The sequence below is a fragment of the Drosophila kikkawai genome, chromosome 2R (genome assembly GCF_030179895.1).
Source record: "Drosophila kikkawai strain 14028-0561.14 chromosome 2R, DkikHiC1v2, whole genome shotgun sequence".
Classification (NCBI taxonomy): Eukaryota; Metazoa; Arthropoda; class Insecta; order Diptera; family Drosophilidae; genus Drosophila; species Drosophila kikkawai.
In genome coordinates, this window is record NC_091729.1 from 22,460,274 (window position 1) to 22,484,190 (window position 23,917).

The 23,917-nt window shown below is 41.2% G+C and overlaps 2 protein-coding genes and 1 long non-coding RNA gene across 5 annotated transcripts in view; 1 reads left to right on the forward strand and 2 right to left on the reverse strand.

The window, feature by feature from the left end:
* Positions 1–197: 197 nt before the first annotated feature.
* The window catches only part of Pgant9 (polypeptide N-acetylgalactosaminyltransferase 9), a 62,202-nt gene continuing 38,482 nt past the window's right edge, over positions 198–23,917 (reverse strand). The window contains exons 8-13 of one of the 2 annotated variants that reach the window (XM_041777218.2): positions 8,695–8,913; positions 6,715–6,857; positions 6,397–6,487; positions 6,142–6,252; positions 2,082–2,189; positions 198–1,904 (exon numbers count right to left, since the gene is read on the reverse strand). In XM_041777218.2, coding sequence (XP_041633152.1) covers positions 1,743–1,904; positions 2,082–2,189; positions 6,142–6,252; positions 6,397–6,487; positions 6,715–6,857; positions 8,695–8,913 — 834 coding nt within the window. In that variant the 3' untranslated portion in view covers positions 198–1,742. Of the gene's footprint in view, positions 1,905–2,081; positions 2,190–5,809; positions 5,912–6,141; positions 6,253–6,396; positions 6,488–6,714; positions 6,858–8,694; positions 8,914–23,917 lie in introns of both variants that reach the window. The other variant, XM_017169131.3, reaches the window with a different exon arrangement.
* LOC138927964 (uncharacterized) lies at positions 7,486–8,657 on the reverse strand. Of its 2 annotated transcripts, none has more exons than XR_011444433.1 (2): positions 8,161–8,657; positions 7,486–8,094 (listed from the first exon to the last, which is right to left on the reverse strand). It is a non-coding gene; the product is annotated as an uncharacterized lncRNA (long non-coding RNA). The 2 variants fall into 2 exon arrangements; XR_011444434.1 differs by having other exon boundaries at positions 8,157–8,657.
* Idgf6 (Imaginal disc growth factor 6) lies at positions 19,977–22,138 on the forward strand. Its single transcript, XM_017169133.3, has 3 exons — positions 19,977–20,191; positions 20,505–21,080; positions 21,142–22,138. Exons 1-3 carry the CDS (start codon positions 20,062–20,064, stop codon positions 21,792–21,794), a joined length of 1,359 nt encoding a protein of 452 aa, XP_017024622.1. The 5' UTR covers positions 19,977–20,061; the 3' UTR covers positions 21,795–22,138.

Genomic DNA, 23,917 nt, shown 5'->3' on the forward strand with positions numbered 1-23,917 from the left:
GAAAGAGAATAATTTTAAAACTATACAAGTTATTGTCTTTTTGCATTTTATTTGTGCCAAATCATAGGAATTATGTTCCACAAAGAGGGCACCACCGACGTCTTCTGCCTTACTTGATAAATTTGAACTGAAAAACGTCAATAAATTTGTACGCCAATGCCAAATGAATCCCATATGAAAACAAAACACCTCTTAACTTATTTTCAATTCACATATTTTTATTTATAACTGTATCTGTGATTCCTTTGCACAATTCTTGCGTCCTGGCTACACATTTACTACGCGCTTAAAGTTAAACTATGGTAAGATGTAGTTTTTTTAAAAAAAGATTATCGACCACTTCGTGTATGGCTTTTGGTTTCGTACGTAAGTTGTAAATGCCGCCTACAGTGAAGCTCGCTGGCTGGAATAGAACTCAGCAAATGAAGAACAAGCTGTCGCCGCAGCATCGTGATATATATGGTATTACTGTACGCTTTAGTCTTGGATAAACAGTATCTAGTCGATAGTTATATGTACACATTCAGCATGATGCGATATGGAATTTTACAGTACGGTATATACACAGTCGCTGTGATTGTGACCTAGCCTAAACCTACAAAGAGTTCGATGAACGATTTAGGAGAAATAATTATGGTGTATAGTAGTGTGTGTGTCAGAATGCGTCCGTTATAAATAGAAGGCACTATGCACATTTACGCTAAGGACTAACGCTATATGTATCTTCTGTGATATCGATAGTTGGGAAACTGATATTTGTAAGTACTACAAGCTGGCTTAGGATATGTTTTACTTTTCTTTTGAGAATCCAACGGAAAGAAATGCAACGGATCTTCAAAGAAAGGGGAACACAAAGGATACACAAAATCTAAACATCTAAACGTAATTTGGCATAAGATTTCCAACGCTCCAACTCGCTCGTCTAAAAATTAAGCAACACAAAACCTCCCTAGATCGTACTGTAGGAAAATAAATAAAATCAAAATTTTATAGGGAATGCTGGGAGGCGAAACGAACAAAGGCTATCACCAAAATGCTATCCAACTCGGACTTAGCCTACGGCTTACTCACTAAAACATATATTTGGAATGAGGCTTTCGCAAAGCCATTTGATGACATTTGTTTTTCTTATTTCTTTTTTTTTTTTGTATCTTCTTAATGTTTTTTATAAAATTCATAAATATTTCAGAGCCTGGAGAGTAAGTCAAACAAACAAAAACATTCCGTAAATTGTGCTAAACGTTTACAAATTTAAATGCAAAAATTGCGCTACGACTTATCGCCTTCGTTCGCTTGTGTTTGGCCTTGGCTCGGCTCAGCTCCTTAAACCTAATCTAGACTTGGGTCTAGACTTTAGAGAACTAAACATCTTATCTTATAGCTACTGTACAGCAGTCGTTCATTCAGTGTCTGTGTCTGTGTTTGTCTAGTCTGCGGGTGTGTTTGTGATTGGTTGGTGCTTAAGGCTAAGTAACGTCTATTCTGTTGTTTGGAAACTTGTATAAAGTTAAGTTATATTTATATTTATATAGCATGGCAAGTGATGCTGCTGCCACTATCTGTCCCATTCCCCGTCTATTGCACATGCCTCGCGGATCCTTTTACTACTCCAACTCCTGTCTCCACTCCATGACTGGCTTCTTGCTCCTGCTGCTCCCCCGATCCAGCTGCTGCTATGCATGTGGTGGCTGGTGTCGCCGCGAAGTGGGCAACATAAGGTTGCCCCTCGCATAAAAGTAGCCTCACAACTTGGAGCTGTCGTAGTTCTCGAGGGACCACTGCTGGCGGCTAAGCTCACTGTTGCACTCCTCCATCAGCAGACGGTCCTTGTTCTCCGAGATGGCCAGGCACTTGCCAGAGGTGCCGTGATGCAGCTGTTTGGTGTTTTCGCGGTACGACCAGAACTGTAGGGAGAAAAAGGTTTTATTAGATGGAATTTTATTTAAATTAATCATTTTACTTAAATATATTTCTTACAACTTTAAAAATATATTTTCATATTGAAAATCCCCCATTTAAATCAGTAAAAATCTTTCTTCTTTTATCCTTATGTTTCCTTGCCCTTTATTTATTATACTCACCTGATTTCCTTTGCCGCCATGACAGGCATACAACGTCACATCCTTGCCGGCAAAGTCCAGACAGGAGTCGTCGCGTCGTATTTCGCCCGCCTTGCTCAGCATCCAGTACTACAGAAATCGGAAGGAGACACCGGGGATTAATATAAATTGTAATGTCAGCGAATGCGTTTGCCAGTTTGCCAGCAGCGAAAGAAAAGTTTTGCCAGGACTACCTACAGTCGCACAACTTTATTACACACTAATGTATTATTCAATTAAATGCCAAAAAGCAGCTCTCAGTGTGTGTGTGTGTGTTGTATGTGTACATATCCTGTGGGTGTGGATGTGCGAGTCTGGGCTGGCCATGATTATTTATAATTTAAAACACGTTGCCAATGCCAGATGGCCTGAGCTGGCTGCTACAGAATCTGCTGGTGACTGAAATTGCCTTTGTTTGCGGCTGCCACGCCCCCTCTTCACCCATCGAGCCCCCCTTTTGGCAGGCGGGTCGTGACCAGCCGCCATTTTGTGTTACCATTTCCGTTTCCTGTCGTTGTTGCCTCTACCGGATAGACACCCTCCACTCCTGCTAGCCTTCTTTATTTTGTTTATAATGATGCCGGGACTGGAATAATGATGAGATCGGTCGAGGGGATGTTGTGTGCCATGAATAATTACTGTTATTGTTTGACCAGTTCAATTAGGGGGAGTGGCCCAAAAGCTTCATGCGTCAATGGTTTGCTCTGATAGCTAATACTAATGAAATTTTACTTTTTCTACTTCAAAATATCATTTTAAAAGGGGATTTACTGAAGAGAGAAGTATAGAAATAGAAATTTCCGCTTCAGCTTAAATGAATAATCACATTTGAAGAGGCATTGCTGCTTCTTGTTACTATTTATTGCTTGCAATCCTATAAATATCCCGCCTTTCTTATCTGTGACATTACTCCTGCTCTGTATCCTTTTAGACCTCCGCCTTAGAGCATTGTCACGTACTGCTATTGCATCCAGACTAATGCACCGTCACCGCCCGTCCAAGGACGTTTCCCGCCGCAGCAGCGTTTATGCATCGTGTTCATCCTCGCTCATTGTTTAGGCTTACGACCCGCTTACACCCCACACACCCGTCGTCGTTTCATCTGTCGTCCTTGGCGTTCTCAATTTGCATTTTCTTTTTATCCTTCCGCTCCCTTTTTCCCCCGCTAGTATTGCGCGCGAGATGCGTTTTTAATTACGTTTTTTACGTCTCTCGTTTTTTCCACTCCCCGGCTTTTATCTAGTGTATTTTTTATGTGTGTAGCTTTATTTCCTTTTTGTTCTCTCCCACTGAACAAATTTGTTTGCTGGCTGCACAACAAATATTTTTGCTAGCCGAGACGCGTTCGTTTTTTTTTTTCCTTTTTTCGCGCACACGAGAGAAGTACTTTCATTATGTGGACAGTACTACTAACCCCTTTTGGGGGCGCTTGGGTTTTTTTTTTCGGTAGATATATCCTTTGACGCGGCAGTCGTCAGCGGTATTTCCGCGCTCATCCAGTTTTCCGCTTTTCCCCATTTTTCTCGGTTCGCCAGCTAAATTTCGCGATGTGCGAAATTAAAATTTGCGCTCAAAAAAGCGAATCCGCATCCTGCATGTTGTCCCGCTGCAAATGTTGATTATTTTATACGCTGCCGCATTTTGGAGAGCAAGCAAACATTTGGTTAAATCTTTTTTAAAGCGGTATATGTGGTTTTTTTGGGGGTATAATCAATTTCACTAGGCTTGGGTCACTAAAAATATGGTTTGTTTTCAAGTCAATGTCACAGAAATTGGTATGGAATAGAAATAAATTGAGTAAAGTATCTGAAAGTCACTCGTATAATTGGAATTTAATGTTTAAATAAACAACTTTAATTGTATAAAAGAAGTGAGCCCTCAAAATGGTAGTGAAAACTGAATAGCCAGGTATCTTATGGTCGTTTCCCGTATATTTTATTCTATTTTTAACTATTCTCCCTTAAATGCAGCTTCTATTTGTTGCATAGTGTTGGGGAGGGATGGGGATCCTGGGCAGCAGGCGTGGCAGATGTCTGTCTGGGGCGATTTTAGAACAAGCAGAACGAGGTCAACACTTTTGCCTCCATTTTAAATGTTGAATAAACAATATTCCCCTTACACATCCCCAGCGTATCTGTAGCTGTAGGTGTAGGTGTATGAGTATCTGTATCTGTGTGAGCGTAAAAGTATCTCAGACAGAGTGTAGGTAAAGCGTTCCATTGTGGCAGTTCATTTGCTTGCAAATGTGTTTGTTTGTCCCACCATTGTTTCCTACCGACTTGTTTAAAATACTAGTAACTAAAGCTCTGTTTGCCAGTGTCATTGTTTCGAGTGTTTGCAGTTTTGTTTTCATTTTTTGTTTTAATAGCACACACATAAAAAAATACAAAGCCAAACCCAAAAGCCATGTACATGATTTATCATTCGGCCTTTTATTTATGATTGCGTTTTAATTAATTTCTGTGACAAGGCATAAATCGACCGAATTTCCCAAATGTGCAACACTGTGTCGCTTGTGTGTGTATGTGTGTTTTGTGTTATAGTATTGTGTGGTGTGTGGGTTGTGTGCTTGTATGCATCCTGTAAAACTGTTAAAATGTCAATGCTGGCAAAATTCGTTGATAAATACTTCCACTTAAGGCAGGCAAATAAATTAAATATGAATTGTTTGCCAGCAAGCGGCAATAAATCCAAATAATTTATGTACTCTACTAATATTTGTTATTGTAGCCACAAACTCCGTCAAAATTAGTGCTCAAAACCGCAGGACTTTCACAAGGGGATAGAAATAACAACGGCAAAAATAACGTTATTTGTTGCAACGAGGGATCCGAATATTTTGGAACACCTTATTAGAAGAGGGACTTCCCACACAGGCACCAAAAATCAAAAAAACAAAATACGGCTTACAAAAATTTTTTAAAACAAAATAGAAAAAAGTGAGAAAGTTGCAAGAATTTAGTGCATTTAATTAGTTAAGGAAATTAAAAGAAAATAAATTTAAATTAGAAGTTTGCAGTTGAGTTATTTAAGTGAAAGATATAGAGCTGGGAAAAGGATTGGTGAATTTTTTAATTAAATAAAGTTAAAGTCAAGACTTTTATAAGGTTATTATTAAATTTATGTATTGCTTTAATGATTAGTTTTCTTATTTAAAAAAAATCAAATATGTAAAATATTGTCTACAAAAAGTCTCGAAAAAATCCTTTAGCTTACTTTAGCTTCCTGAAAAAATCTATCAATGAATTTAAAAAGTTTTTCAAGATTTATTTAATGGATAAATGTTATACTCTGGTCTTTAGTTGCTGGTAAAATAAAATCTTAATACAAAGTCTATACACCTTTAAGAAGGCATTATTCCTAAACCTGTAAGTTAAGCGATGATAATGTTATGTAAAATGGAAGGAGTACTTTGTCCAGTGTGAGTCTGGGTTTGGTTTTTAGGTATATGTTTAGGTTTAGGCTTAAGTAAGTAAAGCAAGCGAAGGTTTAACAAAAATGTACCAAAAATATTCGTGTAATAAATACAAATAGCGAGAAAGCATCAACTCAGTAACAGGAAAATAAACAACCGAAGCAGAACACCGACAGGGAGACGACGTGTTCCCAAAAAGCTTGAAAGGATCAACGAGATCGAAAAGTTGAGAGGGGAAAACGTATTCGCCTCCCTCCTTGAAGAGTTCTGAGGACGTGGACACGGAGGTGGATACCTGATTTCCTCCTTGGCCATGGCAAGTATAAATGGTAACCGGCACATCCTCTTCGGATTTCTCTTTCGCATCCAGGCACATGGCCGAGGCCAGGTTGGCGATCTGCAAATTAAGGTCACTATATAGAGGAATCGGACAGCTGAATTCAGGGGAAGGGACTCTATATATATAACACCCAATAGCCCGAGAGAATTTAGTGTCAGGTAGTGGATTGGTAGTAACAAAAGAGTGAAAAAATAGTGGAGATATTCCTTGATCTTCTTGCGGATTTCTTGTGCCTCGACGGAGTTTGTGGCGGTCGCAGGACTGCATAGATGGATGGCTTGACAAACCTGGTTACCGCCCTGTCGATGGCAGGGATATGTGCCCACCGCCTTCTTCTGGTGCTTCTTGCCGGCTGGGGCGTCCATGCAGGTGCGACCGCCGTAACCTAAGTTTCTTATCTGTGGAATGGATTCACATTGCAAGGGTACGTATTTTATGTTAGCATTTCAGAATCAGTTTGTTATTAGTTTCGGGGGAGGTAGCTCTTTAGTAACCAGGGTTCCGGGACAGGTTGAAGGGGGAACAGAACACTGAGAACTTACCTCTCCATGGGCCACCGAATCACCGGGAATGAAGAGTTCAGGATAAATGTTGTCCAGATACCACTTGAAGCTTTTGCAATTGAGATCTTGACTGTGGGGGGTACAAGTATGTAGAAGAAGAGTTGGTTAAACTTTAAATTTAAAATAAAATAGAGAATTTAAATCCTTTTTTAAAGGTGTCTAAGAGCAAGCTGTGAAATGTGCAACTTTTTGGACACCCTCTTAAAAGTAATGGCGACAAAACTTTACTAATAATAATAGAGCCAGGCTCTAGCCAAACTGATATGGTTATTATTATGGCCCCTCAAATGCACTCACCGCAGCTGCTTGCGATCGGTGACATCGCCCCAGTCACCCTTGTCGTTGCCAATGCGGTGATAGTAGTACTGCGAGTAATCATCCATCCAAACTTCGGCCAGTCGCACAGAGTTCTTCCTCAGCACATTCACGCCCGAACGCCACTGCAATTGTAGGGTAGAATGGCCATGAGTAGGAGAAGGGTATGAAAATGGAAAATAAAGGGAAAGCGCAATCAGTGGCCCAGTGGCTGCCAGAGTGCCGGAGTCAATGGAAATATTTGGTCAGCAAACAGAGTCCAACGGAGGAACAATACCGGGAAAGCAGGGCGCCGGAGAGAAGAGAGAGTGGAGTGGCCAACAAAGCCTAATTACCTGAATGAGTAGCTTTTGCTTAGTGGCATTAGGTGGCTCTTGCCCGGCTCCTGTCCTCAGCCTTTTGCGGTTGTTCTGGGACAATTGGTAGCCTTCCCAGGCGACCCGCCCACCCATCTATCTTCTGCCTTCTGCCTTTGTCTGCTCCCCTCTGTTGTGTGTCTTGTTTTGTGTTTATGAGTTCACTGTACAGGTGTCTGTGTGCCTTGGCTGCCTAGCTGCATTCCAGCCGGATAGCAGGAAAATTCTTGGTCAGCAAGGAGGGAGGCAACTTGTGTTTGCATCTGACATTTATTGAAATTGCCGGCTCAAGCCGTAAATCGTGACAGGGCTACGGAATCGATAGGTCTGCTGTTGCATTTTCCTTTTAACTTGCATTGTTTAATTTTGTTTCTAACCAACTGAAAGTCTTATGGAATTGTTTTCCATATTTTGCTTTGCATTGTCAGACTTTAATTGAAATATTTTAAGCAATGTTTGTATCTGACTATTCAATGAACGAGCTTAAATGAGGCTGGACAGGATTATTGGGTTTAAGTGGGCGTCTTAATATAATTTGGTGTTTGAATAAAGATTGACTTTGTTGGACATTTATTACAAATTTATATAGTAATATGTGATTTTCATTAGCTTTCTTAGCAGGTGTTTGCTAATTTTCAATTTAAGTAACTCTATGATAACTAAAATCTCTTGAAAAAGTACTTAATAGTATAAAAAGAAGGAATCTATTAGTTTGTACCTAAATTTTTCTATTTATTTAGCTTATTAAGGTTAATAAAGGTATCCTGTCCGCATGTATACTTCATTCTCCAGTGGTCTATCTTGGATTTCTATTTCCTTGCCGCATTCTGTTGATTATCCTGGGGACAAGGAACTCCCCTGGGATTTGGCAGGTGCCCAATTGGTTAGTTCCACTTCAAGAACATTCGGTCTCTTGTGTGTGTTACGCCATTGACATCAAAACAGTTGCCAAACTTTTGTCAAGCGTAAACCGTTGATAATTGAAGCTGGCCCAAAATGCAAAGATCTATGGGATAAAGTGTGTGTGTGTGTGGGTGGGTGGTGTGCGAGGAATCTACAAACACTCACTCACTCACACGCATACACTCCAGCACATGTTGCAAAGACAGCCGCAATGCATGTCCATGTCGGAGTCCGTATCTGTGTCTGTGTCCTTGTCTGTGCCATGTGTGCCATGTTGCTGCCATTTGGCAAAAGGACGAGCTGGGGGCGTGGCCAGGATTGGGCCACTGTTGACCAAACACGAACCTCTGGAGCGGAGTGGTCTGTTTTTGGCCCGGTCTGGTAACTGGTCCTGAGGCTGCCCACACAAAACGATACGGAATGCACACAGCATGCTATGTTGGCTAAGAGTTTTAAATTCCGCCTGCCCAAATTGCAGACCAAATGCCTTTTCTTAATGAGCACTGGAACAGTCGATCAATATTGGTTTTCCCTCTGTCCGCAATGATTTCTCATTTTCCCTGCGGCTTTTCTTTTCCATAATTGATCGATGATGATGTACGGGAAAATTGAAAATTGAGCTTCGTATAGGAGTGCTCTTCCTCATAGATTTTCTTTTCAAAAACGAGGCAGTAACCCAGGGATACTTAAAAAGGATACTTACCTTGTATGGTGACCGCTTCCGGAAGATGTGACCCACATGAGAGCAGGGCACAATCTCCAAAGTGCCACCGCACATCCAGGTCTTGAAGGATAGCTCCAGGTTCTCACCTCCCCAGATATCGAAGCCGGAGTCATAGGTTCCCAAACGATTGAAGAACTCCCTGTCGATGGAGAAGAGTCCACCGGCCATTGTGGGTGAGTAAACGGGCTCGGCCGAGCTCTGAAAAATAAGAGGGAAAAAACGAGAGATACGCAGGTAAGAGAAGGGCAATTTCATTTGGCTAATTGATACTCGGCTGCGCTGAACCAGAGATAAACACCGAAACGGAGAGGAGGAAGTGCCACAAGTGGCCGAGCACACCTGAGGAAACTTTTGGCTGCCGCAGCCCCCCCAATCGCTTTTCATCTCTCTGCTGTTTTCGGGGGTGGCAAAAAGTTTGCTGGCTCGCTTTTTTCTCGTTACTTTCAACAGCTTGCCACAAAATACTTGAGGCTACGTTTTATTTAGTACAACATTTTCATTGCTCTTCGAGAGAGTTTTCTATCTGCTTTTGTGGAGTAGCTGGAAATTTTGTTGTAATTGAATCCTTGGTCCAGAGTCCAGAGTCCTGGTGTCTGGTTTCTGGTTTCTACCCTTGGTAGAACAATTTTTTGCATTTAATTGGAGAAATTCATTTCATTCCTGAATGCAATTTAATTCCTACTATCTTTGTACCAGCCTGTATTTGTATTTGTGTTTGTGTTGTGTTTGCACTTGAATTTATGCCACAAGCGGCAGCAGCAGCAGCTGTTAGTCAGTGAGCTTGTAAAATAATTAAAAATAAATAAAGTTTTCCCATTTGTTTTCTATTGTGAGTTCGGAAAGTGGAAAATAAGTTTACAGCGAAATAAAATTAAAAATGTACAAATACAAAGTGACTTTTGAATGGAAGTCTCTGCTTGAATGCCCTTTTAGTAAATTAAATAAATTGTAAAAATAGAATTATTCTACATAAAAATGATTTCTGACAAGTTTTAACGATCATTTTAGCTTTTGTTTATTATTTACTTAAATTTATCTTCCATTTATCTTGACATTTATTTACCTTAGAAATAATGAAAGGTGTATTAAAAAGTCTTAATACCTCAATTTCATTTTTAATGTCATTATAACCCACCCATAAGGTTATTAAAAGCTCCCCCGTAAGTGGTTATAATTTAAACTGAAATATGTATTCAATTTATTTATTGTGATTGCATTTCATTTAATGAACGGCTCGCTGGGGAGACATCATAATAATTTTCATTATTGCGATATTATGCCAGAAATGCGCGACAGAGGTCACAATCAGTAATTATTGCGTATACGCAACGTGGCCAGGCCCAAAATCCAACACGCGTTGGCTAAACCAACAGAATACACTTGCAGCCAGAGCCCAAGGTAATTGAGTTTCATGAGGAAGAAAACGCTGACAAACGTAAAACGGAAAATGGCAAAATAAATGAAATTGTCACGGCAAAGGGCCCAAGAGGGAAAATGAGGTAGAGAGCGAGCCGGAAAAGGGCGATGCCAGGCTGAGTGGAAGACAACTAAAAACGTGTAACTTAAAGTCAACAAGAAGTACGAGATACAACAAGAAAAAAAATATATATATCCGGCTGCCGGACAACAAAGTGAAATCTCCAAACGCGACAAGTGCCATTGTGCTTTTGGGTGGGCTGGAAAACTCCCAAGAGGGTTGGAAAATTCGCAGTGTGACATTTAATAAACGCCTGCAATGGCAAGGAGGAGAGTGAGTGAAACAGGCACAACAATGTGGACAAATATGCGAAACGCAACGAAAAGGAAGAACGGGAAAAGGAGGCTGTGGCATGCGGGCGGCCATTTTTTGTTGCCACCGGAAGTGACAGAACAAATAGCAAAAGTGAAAAGCGGCAAGGTGCTTTCGGGATGCTGCATGCGAGTGTACGAGGACGAATATAAAAAGATTCCTCTTATTGTTATAACCCAGCAACCCGCTCGACTTCTGTTTTATTTTTTACGCTCTTCCTGTGTGTGTATCCGTTTTTGTTTTCCGCTTTTATCCGCTCAGGAAATGGAAGTAAAAGGCACACACACACACATAGAGTACTTTTATATGTATTTTAAAACTAAAAAAAGGAGCGGGAAAGTCTCGCTCTGGCGAAAATAAACTGAAATGAAATAAAATGCAGAGCTGAATAAATAAATATACACGAAAATATGAGTGAAGCGTGCTGCCGCTGCAATTGCTGTTTGTGCAAACAACGCGGCAGAACTTTTCGCTTTTCCGAACTCCCCACCCCCCCAAGACCAGCAGCAGCTTTACGGAAACTCTCCCTGCCCGGCAGCTTTTCCCATTTTCCCCGCTGGGTCGCAGTTTTATGTTTGCCATTGGCTGCATATAATGCAGCTAAAATGATTTAAAAGCTGGCAAATAAACGCAATTTTTATGGTTGTGTTATGTAGGGCTTGTGGGTAACTTTGTTACTTTAAAAAGAAGCAACAAAATTAAAGTTTAAATTACAGTTTATATAGAAATAATAGGCATAATCTAAATTCATTTATTTTGCTTTAAAACAAATGCTTTTAATAAAAACAGTCACGCTTTGCCACAAAATTTCATGTTATTCAATTAGTTTTAATTATGTAAATTATATTTCCAATCGATTTATCTACACTAAACAAAGTCGAATTCCTCAAAAAACTACACACAAAATGTTATGGAAAAAGTTCGATTAATATTGGCATTTCACATATTTTTTCGTTCTTTAAAACAAAGTTGCCATTGTGCACGCTGTGAAAGGTTTTTCAGAAATTGCAGAACACAATATAAAAATCAATCAAAGGCATTACATTTCAACAAAGCCGTGGAAAGTATTTTTCAATCGACCATTAAAGCCGCAAAAATCCACAATAAAGTTACAAAATACATTCTCAATAAAAGAGGAACGAAAAATGCCAAACGCTTTGTTGTTTCTCTTCTCACCTCACACATAGACTTTCCTTTCGGGCCATTTATTTCACCCTAATCCTGCCGAAGCCAACTCCCAATGCTGCTCAAATAAAGATTCATGGCCGAGAACAATCAATTTTTCCTTGGAAAATTGTATAAACAACACAGGCCAGGCATAATGGCGAATCTAAGGCAGCGAAATAGAGCTTAAAATGACAAGACGTCAAAAGTAACTTGGGCACATTTCTCATTCACTTGGCATATTTGGATATCCAAATAAATCGTTGGGCATTCATAATGGTTAGGAGTGTGTGACACATTTTATGATGAGAAATGAAGGACGCCGGAGCCTAGGGGACGGATCCAGGGGCCTCTGGATCAGCTCAACCGCAAATTAAGCAAGCGAAACCTCAGAGTGCGGTTCGGTTTTAAAGGCCTGGCTTTGTGAATAATGTGCTAACCTGCTGTGGCTTTCAAGGAAACCCAATGCCACACCACATGCCCTCCACTCAGGAGCGGCATCAACATATCCACATTAACATCAAATAAAACAGTCACGTCGAGCGGCAGGAGGCGCCGAAAAAATATGCCCAGGAATATCGTAAATGTCAGAGGAGCCTTAAGGACTCGGGGATGGGCCCGAGGATGGGTGGATTCTCTGCAGACACGCACCAAGTGCCGATGGGTCTCTTAGCTCACAGCAGGCAGCGGTCCGGGGAGGCAGCAGGCGATGATAATGCTTAAAAAATGAAATGGTAAAGGAACTCAACGTGAAAGATACCCTACGAATATTCTAGAAATAAGAGTAAAGAGGAAAATTCTAGGAAAATTAGGTAGGACTTCTTTTATATCTTATTTTCATTTGCAAACTAATATTTTATCTTTAAATTTGATTATAAAGATAGTCACAGAAGACTATCCCAAAGCCTTTCAAGCTTCAAGGCAACCCTGTAAGTGCTTCTACGGGATGCTCTAAAAAATATAAAGAAGACGTTGTCGACGGGAAGCGAGACACGCGCGAAAAAGCCCGGAAAAAAATGAATATAACGCTGCTTGACATAATGTGAAGTTGACTTTGACAAGTGCTTGGGCTGGGCCACGCCCCCCTACGAAACACACAGACACACACACACATGGCGGCCATATCCGTAGGATGGCAAAGTGGCAACTTAGCGAGGCCAACTTGAGAGTTTCATGCGCCCAAGTTGCTATTTGCATTTTGAGTCAAGCACCGAAAAGTCGCAATCTCCGCCAAAAGTTAATAGTTGAGGAATGCTTCAGGTCAATGGGCGAGCCAGAGCAAGTGGAAGTGGCTGAACGGGGTTATCCTGCGGAATCGGAATCAGGATAAGTAGCATTGCATCTGCGTGAAATGTATCTGTGAGCTACAATTTGGCTTATTTCTAAAGAGTGGAAGGAGTGGAGTGGAGTGGAGGGATTCCCATTCCGCTTAACCCACTCGACATCCTTTTGGCCCGGGAATCAGGCTGCTTAAAAGCGTATTTAAATGTTTAATGTAGCGTTCACTCACACACACGCACACCGCCCAGGGGTCGGCTGGAGGTAAAAATTAGCATAAAAAAGTTGTTTCAGTGCTCTGGTGATTTTGCTTTGATTACCGGTTCACTGGACTGTTAGCAAATGCTCAACCGCTTCAATCCAACAACTCCCACGGAGGGCCGAACCCCTTTTTGCCAGGACTCCCTAAAAGGAGAAAACAAAGGGCCAGGGGCGCAGTGGAGGGAATGAATCAGAAGGGGGTTCTTTGGTGGTTTTAATTTGCGAAATAAATTTTTGGCTCAATAGTTTATAGCTTATAAAGTTTTAAACTTAAAGGAAATCCTTTATGCTAATCAAAAATATTGCTTAAACTAAGCTATGATAATGAAATCGATCATTAAAAATAATCCCTCTGCTTTTCCTTCTCTTCTTTAAATATAAATCTAAAAATCTGTGCATCTATTAAAAGTTTATTTTAATTTCTAAAAACCTATCTCTATGTTAGAAGCACAAATCATTTAAGCAGCTTAATGTTTTCCCAATAATGGAAAATTATCATTAAAATGCAACATAAAACTTTTCCATACCCCCCTTAAAACCACGCCCCTGGCCTTTTGGGCGGCGTAATAAAACGCAACAGCGATTGCCAGGCGCGAAAGCGCGTGCACAAAACTTTATACGCAGCGCATCCTGGCGCACGAGGTCCTGGCAGATCCCGAGATCCCCTGGACCAAGTGCAATAAAAACCCAAAGTGCAACTTTGCGTATTAAGCAGTAAAATCTGCCAGCACAAAACGCACAGCGCTGGCAGCCAGAGAGAGAGGGGGGCAAGGACGACGGCTTAACTGTTGGAAAATTAAAAGAAAATGGCAAATGCTCGCTGGCAGGCTTTTCTCAGCGTCGCAGCCCGAGGACATTACTAAATTACGTTGTCAGAATGGCAGCCCGGGCCTGGCCAAGAGCACGTGCTTGACCCAGCCCAAGGACTTGGCGCTTAGGTCCTGCCCAAATTCCATGCTTATTTAATTTGCCTCGATGTTATTCAAGTTTTTAAGCCGGGGCGCTAAGTAAGCGCGAAAGTTTAGAGGATCTTCAAGCTCAGTTGAGCTAAGTTACACCTAAGCAAAAAAATATCTTAAGCATTTGAACTTTTTAAATACTTAACTGGTTGTATTCTTTATAAATTCGGGGAATTAAGGGAATTAGGAAATATGATTTGTTATAAATAAAACTCCAAGTTCTATTAGTTTTTAGTTTAAATAAATACATAAAATATTCTTGGCTTCTCTTCTTAGTTTAAAGTTGAAAAATTCTAAGTAATTTATATACATTTTCCTGTGCCTTCATATTTTCCTTCGAGGATGAACATTTCGCGATTATCCTTGTCCGCCTGCCTGTGCAGATGCCTTCCAGCTTTTACCTCCCGGTGGGAGGTAGGCCACTTCCCCTCAAGGCCACTTCCCCCCGAAACTTGATAAAAGTGTAATTTTTGGTTATGCCAAACGCGTGCTCAATTTGCATGGCACTCTGGCAGATGGATGGCTGATAGATGGTTTTTGGAAGCACGGGCAGGAAGTCGAGGGAGGCGAGGACGGTAACTGCCTTCTAAGTACGTGCTTACATCCAGTTGATGAGCGAATATGGACGCTGGCCTTGCGCCTCAAGGGCCGGACTGCATAAATTATGCATGCAATTTGACGTAACGGCGCGTGGGCGGAAAATATGCAGTTATTAGCAGTTAACAAAATGCAGATGGCTCCTTTACGCTGACCCATTTACATCCATTGTCGAAAATGTGCAGACTTTGCAGAATATTAGTGGGGGGGTCTTGGAAAGTATAAATTGAGTTCAGCTGGCAAATTACTTCCTCTTTGCTATATTTTATTCCCTAAATCTTGGCAACTCTGAGATCGATATCTAACGTGGCTTTTTCACACCCTACCAGGACGAACCATTTTATTTGGTTACGAAAATAGTATAAAAACCTTGCCCCTAATTCTCTCACATTTATCATTCGGCAATGTCATTTAAAAGGCCCCCCCTCACATCCATTAGCTGGTGTAAATGGGGCTTAAGACATATTCCCCCCAAAAATGACGCTATGCAAATGAAGCCTAGTTTGCCCGCTTCGCTTGGGTTGCGTTGGGTTTTTCAGTTTGTGTTGGGTTTTGGCTTGGGTTAACTGGTGTCCACCACTAACCAGAACAAATGTGCCACGGACATGACGGTACAGTGGAGAGATCCTACCCTCCAACGGAAGAGCGGACTGCGAAATGGCAGCTAATTAATAATACGAAATTGCGCTGCCAGGAAGTGGCGATGAAAACCAAACATGGCTGCCGTTTCACAGTTTTCCGATTGCATGACGACCACGACGCGGATGCAGAGTGGAACCCGGAATGGAAATGGGGGAAAAACTGGGTAGTTGACGCCGATGATGAGGGGCTGCTGTGGCTGAGAAAAGCAGCTTGTCCCGGGTTGAAAAAGTTACCCTAAACTAGTATCCAACTTGCACTGCAAGGAAAGTAGATTTTAAATTAAAGGGAATTTTTTGAAGACTAAAAAAAATATATTTTTGAGGGACATGTAAAAAGGAAGTGGTGTAAGAATAATTATTACAAAAAATCTTAAAAGACAGAACTCTTTTGAAATTACAAGCAACTCTACAACAATTTAAAATAAAGCCATTCGTTTATGCAAAACTCATTTAAAAAGTGTAATAAAATTTCGAATATATCTTTAGCTATAAAAAAATCGAATCTAAATGTTATGTTTCTATACTCTTTTTCTTGGTTATAAAAATTCTATCCTGTAAAAGTTTATATCTCTTTTTCTAGTGCATTTTTCATGCGGGGCTGCGTTCTAACTGGAGGGGCCTCCGGAATGAGCCTTTCGCCCCTCGCATCGTTTGCGAAAATTGCTTAAAAATGAACCCAGCTCCGACAGTTGATGGATGGTCTGAAAAATTTGGCTCCCAACCGATCCTGTCCTGCTCCTCACTCTATATATACACCATATGTACCCACAACTATCATCGAGCGCGGCTAAGTGTTTGAAGGGGGCGTGCCCTGGGTTAAGAGTTGCTGGCGAAGCTTTAAAAATTTCATATCTATTTTAGTGCTTCTGCTGCTAGCGCAGTGCCATCCGCTGCCTCCGCTTATTTCCATAGTTATTTTTCATGCATTTTTCCAGCAGCAGCAACAGCAGGATAGTGGGAGCTATCATACTGTTGCTGCTGCTGCTGCCCGCCGCCTTTGATGTGTTGTTTTTCTTTATTTTTTTTTTTGTCGGCACTCCATGTTTTGCTCCCTTTTGCTTGTGGAGTGTGCTGTGCATTTTTACGAGCGTTTTTTAATAAATCATGCGCCACGTAAGCTGACTTTCATGCAGAGGATACATTTCCCTGTGTATATGTATATATACATGTGCATGCATTTTGTGTGCGCCTGAGTGAGTGATTTGCATATGCTCTTGCCGGCTTTTCCCCCCAAGCCAGGGCTGGAAAATTGCAGGCCACAAATGCACTTTGGCCCAATTAGTTTGGCCAAAATGAACTGAGGCGCAAATTGCTTTGCCTTCCATGAAGATAGATGGCTGCACTGTCTTTGTCTCGTCACATCATCGGCCAGCCCTGGTTTCCATCTGTCTTCTACGCCCACAAATCACTTGGGCCACGCCCACCGCCCATCGAAAGGGTCGTTAGTTTCGGGTTTTCCCCGAACAAAAAAAAAGAGGAGAATACCACCATTCTCGTCACTCGCCATTGGGTGCAAATTAATACACTTGCGAGCCACGAGGCGAAATTGCGAAGCGAAGCGATCTTGTTTCCTTCGTTGCTGTTGCTGCGGTTTTCCGGCTATCATGGGCTAAGGGGGTGGGTGCGGTCCGGGGTTAAGGGGTATGCCTGCGAACAGAAACAAACGAGCAGCCAACAAAGTTTTCTGTGTTGTGTTTTCACCCTCTGCACATGGGCTTAATATGCAAAGTTATGGGTAAAAAGCGAAGAGATGTGGATAAATATAGAGTTACAGTCTTAAAAATATAAGTGAAAATGTATTCTGTATAATATATATATTATATGAATTATTCAGTTATATAAATGCAGTTTAACTTCCTTCAAAATTTATTAATAATTTCTATTATTAAATCTTTTACTTTCAGCTAAAATCCTAAGGGCTTACATACGATCTTTCGGTTATAATAATCTTCAAAAGAATGTATAATTTTCTAACTAAATAAGGTACATTATTAAAACATTATCTTAAAACTTCAAAAATCCCTGAAACAAAGCTCAAGTTTTCCCTTTTGAAATTCCTTTTTTGGACATTCCCCTGTAGTTGCATTTCTGAACCTATTCATTTTCCCTCTCGCTTTTCCCACAGCTGGCGCTCGTTAAAGCTGGCTTCAATTGTTGGTTATTTTTATAATAATTTTGGAATATTATTAATGCCAGCCAAAAAGCCGGCCCCTCTCTGCCACCCAACCTCCCTGGTAATCCACTAAAGTGTAGCATACTTCGAGGTCGCTCGTAAATATCAAAAATATATATATGTATGTGTCTGGGGTCTGTGTGTGTGTCTGTGTGTGATACTGGCTGGCTACACGTTTAATTAAAGAACGCCAGCTTTTAGCTCGATATAATAAACTGAAATATAGACAGAGCCCGGCAGGAAGGGAAAGGGAGAGAGAGCGGAAGCAGCAGCAGCAAGGAGTTTTATGAATTGCCATGACAAGCCCGCAGGTCCTAGTTCGCTTCCCTGGCCCCGTTTTCCACAGTTTCCCGCCAGCTTCCCCCGCTCAACCCATCACGTCTAGTTACAACATTTCAATTAAAAGTTAAACGTGCACGTAATTATGCGGACTACAAGGAAAATGTGTAAGTAATATTCCGCTGGCGCATGGCGAAAAATTAATTAACCAAAAAAGCTCAAAGCAAAAATGAGAACATGCCCTGCTGAAAATTAGAAAAAAAAGAGAAAATTCCGAAAATCTCAACAACCGCAAAGGAGAAAAATAAAACCTTTTTCTGGGCTTCCGGCGATTTTAGGTATTTTTTTTTTTGTATTTGGTTGAAAGCGCTCGTGCATGTGATTGGGTTTTTTGAAGCCCAAGCTTAACCCAGATTTTTTTTTTTTGGGGAATTAACACCCACACTCAGGGCAGCGAATAAAAAAGATGAAAGCGAATCTGTTAATTGATAATGTACAAAATTGAAATTGCACAGAAAATAATTGAGTGGCAGGCAAAGACCTTTCATCTAACAGACTTCACTCCATATTCAAATCAACCGAAGGCTGAGCAAAAAAAGGAGCTGGAAACAAGAGCATGCCAATTCCATTTGGCTTCCATGTAGCATTCGATATGCCCATGAATTTCCAAAAACAATTCCTCAACTCAGATATAGACAGATAGAAAGTCGGGAGATGGGTTGGAAGGCCAAGAATGTCTGGGAATAAAGGAAGATGCAGACTAAATAAATGGAATTGATGGAGCACACTCTCGCCTCTACACAGAGACACCACCCCCACTCGCACAACATGAATTATGAAACACGAGTAAGCTGCATGTGCACAGAGAAAAATATTCAAGAGGTTACAGAAAATAATAAATAATATTCTAAAGCAATAAATTATATTCGAATTTTATTTGTAAAGGCTTAAGAATATCTGTAATCTTTCCATTGGATATTGTAATATCTATATAAATAAATCTCTATTCTCACCTCCTAGATACACCTAATTTCCCTTTAATTTCCCAGCTCCTTTTTGCTCCCTCTGCAGGATCAGAAAAAACCCGGCATGTGCTAGTGAGAGGTTCAGAAAACAAAAGGGAGCAAGTGGATTGAAGAGCGATTAGGGCAAGCAAACACAAGAATTATGCAAAGACCCACAAGAAAGGAATGCCAAGGGAGGAAGAGGAGGCTCTGGCTTAGGGTTTAGAAAATCCGGGGGAAAAAAATCCCAAATCGGGGCCGAGAATTGATAACACTTTGCAGTTCAGAGCTGAAAACCAACAAACAAGCAAAGGAAACAAACAGAAGAAGAAAAAGCAGACGAAAAATACAATAACAACAACAAACATTTAAATTTGTCGACAACCAAAAGTCGTAAAAATTTAAATATATTTGTGTAAAGCCCACACACAAACGTAATGGAATTAATACAGTGAAAACAGACCTCTAAAGTTTATTCACACTGAAAAGATTATCTAAAATATATAGTTGAAACCGGTTTTCGGAGTAATAAATAAGATTAAGGGGTTGATTTTAAGTTGTTTAAAGTAAATCAGAGAGAGGACAATAATTTAAGAAGCCTTTTACTTAATTCCTTCAAAAATAAATACCTATAATAACTTGTAGACTTTGTTAGAAATCAATTTAATTTAATAAAAACTCTTTGGAAACCACAACGGTAGAGATTCCCCATAAGAAATATTTATAAAAGTTCCTACAGTTCACCCAAAGCATTGTGTGATAATAAATTTATAAGTAATATAATCAATTAATTATATTTTCAAGGAATTTAATTTGTATTATATTATCAAAAGCTTAAATACAAGAACTTACTATATAATCTACCCCTAACTCATATTTCTTAATCAAATTAATTGATTTAAACCCTCAAATCTTATATTAAATATATTATCTTTACATTAATCATTCCCTCTTAACGACTCTCTACTGTATGTATTTCTAATGATCGCGCCTGAGCTTCGCTTTGTTTATCAGCTCACACTTTGCTCTTGGCCCACAACAACGAAAATAAGAACAACAATTACGACCACGTCTCAACCTTCGACAAGCTGGGCTCCCGCGCTGCGCTGAGCTCAGCTTTCAGTTCCCAGTCGACACTCGAGCGGCGAACAGCTCAACGGAATCAAAAAAAAATATATATATATTAGAAGCGCTACTCAAGATGATCATCAAGTCCCTGGCGATAGTATCGCTATGCCTGGCAGCCAGCATCCAGGCTGCACCCCCGCAGCCGGTAGTGCCCAAGAAGCATCTGGTTTGCTACTACGATTCGGGCAGTTTCGTCAAGGAAGGTAAAGTACACTGTAACACATTTCAGGTGTTACATAACAACCTTGGAAAGTTGCTAATTAGTAAAGCGAAAATATGGAAACGAAATCGAAAACAAGCTAGCTAAAGCTTATCAAGAAATTCTTGGAAATCACTTTAAGTATTTTGCTATAAATTCAAGTCGGATGTGCCAGCGATAAGGTGCACTGAGAATAAATGGGGGGATATGTATGTCAAGAAGATAATTGATATTATTATTTTAATTTTGTCAAGATAACACTATCGCCTGTGCTTTTGAACCTTCTCCCAAGTCAAGTAACCTCCTCTTTAATCTAGGTCTTGGCAAACTGGTGATCGATGAACTGGAGCCGGCCCTGCAATTCTGCGACTATCTGATCTACGGCTATGCCGGCATCGAGCGTGACTCCAACAAGGCCGTGAGTCTGAACCAGCAGCTGGATCTCGATCTGGGCAAGGGTCTGTACAGGACAGTGACACGCTTGAAGCGCAAGTACCCCGCCTTGAAGATCCTGCTTAGTGTGGGTGGCGACAAGGACATTGAGACTGACAAGGATGCCCAGGAGCTGCCCAACAAGTACCTGGCTCTGCTTGAGAGCTCCACGGGTCGCACTCGCTTTGTGAACACTGTCTACTCGCTGGTGAAGACCTACGGTTTCGATGGCCTGGACATTGCCTGGCAGTTCCCCAAGAACAAGCCCAAGAAGGTGCACAGCGGACTGGGCAGCATCTGGAAGGGTTTCAAGAAGGTATTCACCGGGGATACGATTGTGGATGAGAGGTCCGAGGAGCACAAGGAACAGTTCACTGCTCTGCTGCGTGATGTGAAGAACTCCTTCCGTCCGGACAACCTTCTGCTCTCCACCACCGTGCTGCCCAATGTCAACTCTTCGCGTGAGTGGAAAAAGCTTCTAACTTAAAGATTTCTTAAATTAATTTCCATATTCCCTCGTAGTGTTCTATGACATCCCGGCTGTCATCAACTACCTGGACTTTGTGAACCTGGGAACCTTTGATTTCTTCACCCCGCAGCGCAACCCCGAGGTGGCCGACTTCACTGCCCCGACCTACGAGCTCAGCGATCGCAATCCCGAATTCAATGTGGACTACCAGGTCAAGTACTGGCTGCGCAACAGCTGTCCAGCAAGCAAGATCAATGTGGGCGTGGCCACCTATGGCCGTCCCTGGAAGCTGACCGATGACTCCGGAGAGACCGGTCTGCCTCCCGTTTCCCATGTGAAGGATGAGGCTCCTGTGGGTGGCAACACCCAGGTGCATGGTATCTACAGCTGGCCGGAGGTGTGCGCCCTGCTGCCCAACAAGGACAATGCCTACTCCAAGGGTGCCAATGCCCCACTGACTAAGGTTCAGGATCCCGCCAAGCGTTTCGGATCTTATGCCTACAGGGCAGCCGACAAGAAGGGTGACAATGGCATCTGGGTGAGCTTCGAGGATCCCGATACCGCTGCCGACAAGGCGGGTTATGTGCGTCAGAACAACCTCGGAGGAGTGGCTCTCTTCGACCTGTCCTACGACGACTTCCGAGGACTCTGCACCAACGAGAAGTACCCCATCCTGAGGGCTGTCAAGTATCGTCTGACCAACTAAGTGGACACCTATCTGACTTCTGTTTATTGACCATGTGAAACGTTATGCTTTGTCACGGAATTATTTGTCCTTAACATTTTTGTAATGTCATAAAGAAAGGAGCTTAGAACATGTCTCAAAATAATTGCTTGAATTAATGGTGGAAATTGAGCTTGATTGGACGTTAAAGAAAAGTTATTGGGCTAATTGGTCTTAATGGCAGGGTGATTATTGTACAGAAGCTCATGAAAATGGAAGGATATATGGCTAGAGAATCAATACTAAAGTATCCCTAGGGTTTCCTTCTTTTTTTATAAGCCTTAACAGAGTTACTTTTGTACCTTAATAAATCTTAGTTTCCCTCATCTTTGGCTTTGGTTTTTTGTTCAGAATTTCAAGAGCTTCGCACATTATATAAATTCATATAAATATTCGACAAAATTCCCTGGGTTTCCCATTTGTTTTCTCTTATAAATCGATTGCCATACATGTTCGACATTAATTTTCCGACTCCCCTGTCTTCATGAATAACACACAATCGCTGCCTTTCCCGCGGGAATATTTAAGCTTTCGCTGTGACTGCTGAGCCTCGGGCTTCGTGCTCTGATGAATAGGCGAAATCCAATTGACTTTGACAGAAAATACGTTCAGACCAGAGTGGCTGGAAGCCCAAAAAGCCGGCAACGAAAGCAACGAATTGACTGCTCAACATTTGTCATTCGAGCGAAAACGTTGAAAATTTCGCATACGCAGCACACGAGTATCGAGCTCCAGAACGTTCAGTTCTATTCTGGCTATAGGAAAAACCCAGTGTTATGCACGATTTCACAACTACAACAAATGCCAGACAAAGGCATAAAAAGGCCCTCGAAGGGAACAACAACGTGGTGTACGCACAGGCAATCCGAATGGAATAAAGCGGCTGCGAAAGAAGTGAAATGAAACGTGCAATGGCCGGGATGAGAGCGGCTCTATCTGTATGGGTTCTTCGCCTCTATTTGCCCCTTCTCCAAGGATATTAGAAAGCATTTACCTATCCACAGGCCCCATTACACAGGCACACATATATATGTGCATATATATATATATGCCAGGTTGGAATAGGATCCGACGAGCAACGACGACAGCCTAAACAATTTTTAAAGGTAAACTTTGCCCACAATTTTCTGTTTACAGTTGAACTTCCTTGAAGCAAACTTGAACAATGCCGGAAAATATAAAATTTATTTATATTTTGGGTTTCCAGAAACGTTTGAGTAGTAAATAGTTCAGCGCTTCTATAAAGCTCCATAAAAGTCTTATTATATGAATAATAATTCATAATTTAACAAATTAACAAACATAAGCAATATGTAGTATTCCCTCGAAGTAAAGCCTAAACAACAATTAGCCAAGAGAACCCTCAACACCCAGGCTAATCAATTTCTATTAAGCTAAAGAGAATCTCAACTTGAGTCGCTTTTAACAAAGTTTGACTGTATTTCGTTTTCATTTCTCCTCAAACAAGGGTATTCCATTTGAGGATGCTTCGGGGCAGGGAAAGGGAAGCTCGTGCTGCGGGGATTTGGCACTTCAGGCACTCTTCGTTATGTATATTTGGCCTCTCTATGTATAGTTAAACGCTTTGGCCAACATTGCGTATGAGTGCTGCGTGCGTGTGTGCCTTTGGCTGCTGGAGCGTGCATATTGCGCATACGCCCTGTCCGCCGCTATCGAATAATTTCGTGCCTTAGTCGCTGCTACTGCTGCTGCTACTTTTTATACTCAAATAATTGGATTAGTGTTTCAACGCCCAGCACAGCAGGCAAATATTCCCCAACCACCGCAGTCAGCCCGCAGGGATCTGTGCTCTGTATGAATTTGTTTGTGCTCGTAGTTTTATTCGAGATTTTTTTCCTCTTTGCGGGGATTAGTTTTCACTGCTTTGCCACACACACACACACGTTAATATATATATTTATATTTTTGTAGCCTGCGGTATGTGCTGTGCAAACGAAACAAATTCGGTTTTATGTTATTTTGCTGGGGTTTCTTTAATATTTAAATTTTTCATATTACCTTCCCTGGGATAAGTGTAAAGGAAAGCCCAGAAAAAAGGCAACAAAAAGCAAACTTTTCAAAGTAGAATTAAGTTGTTTAAAATG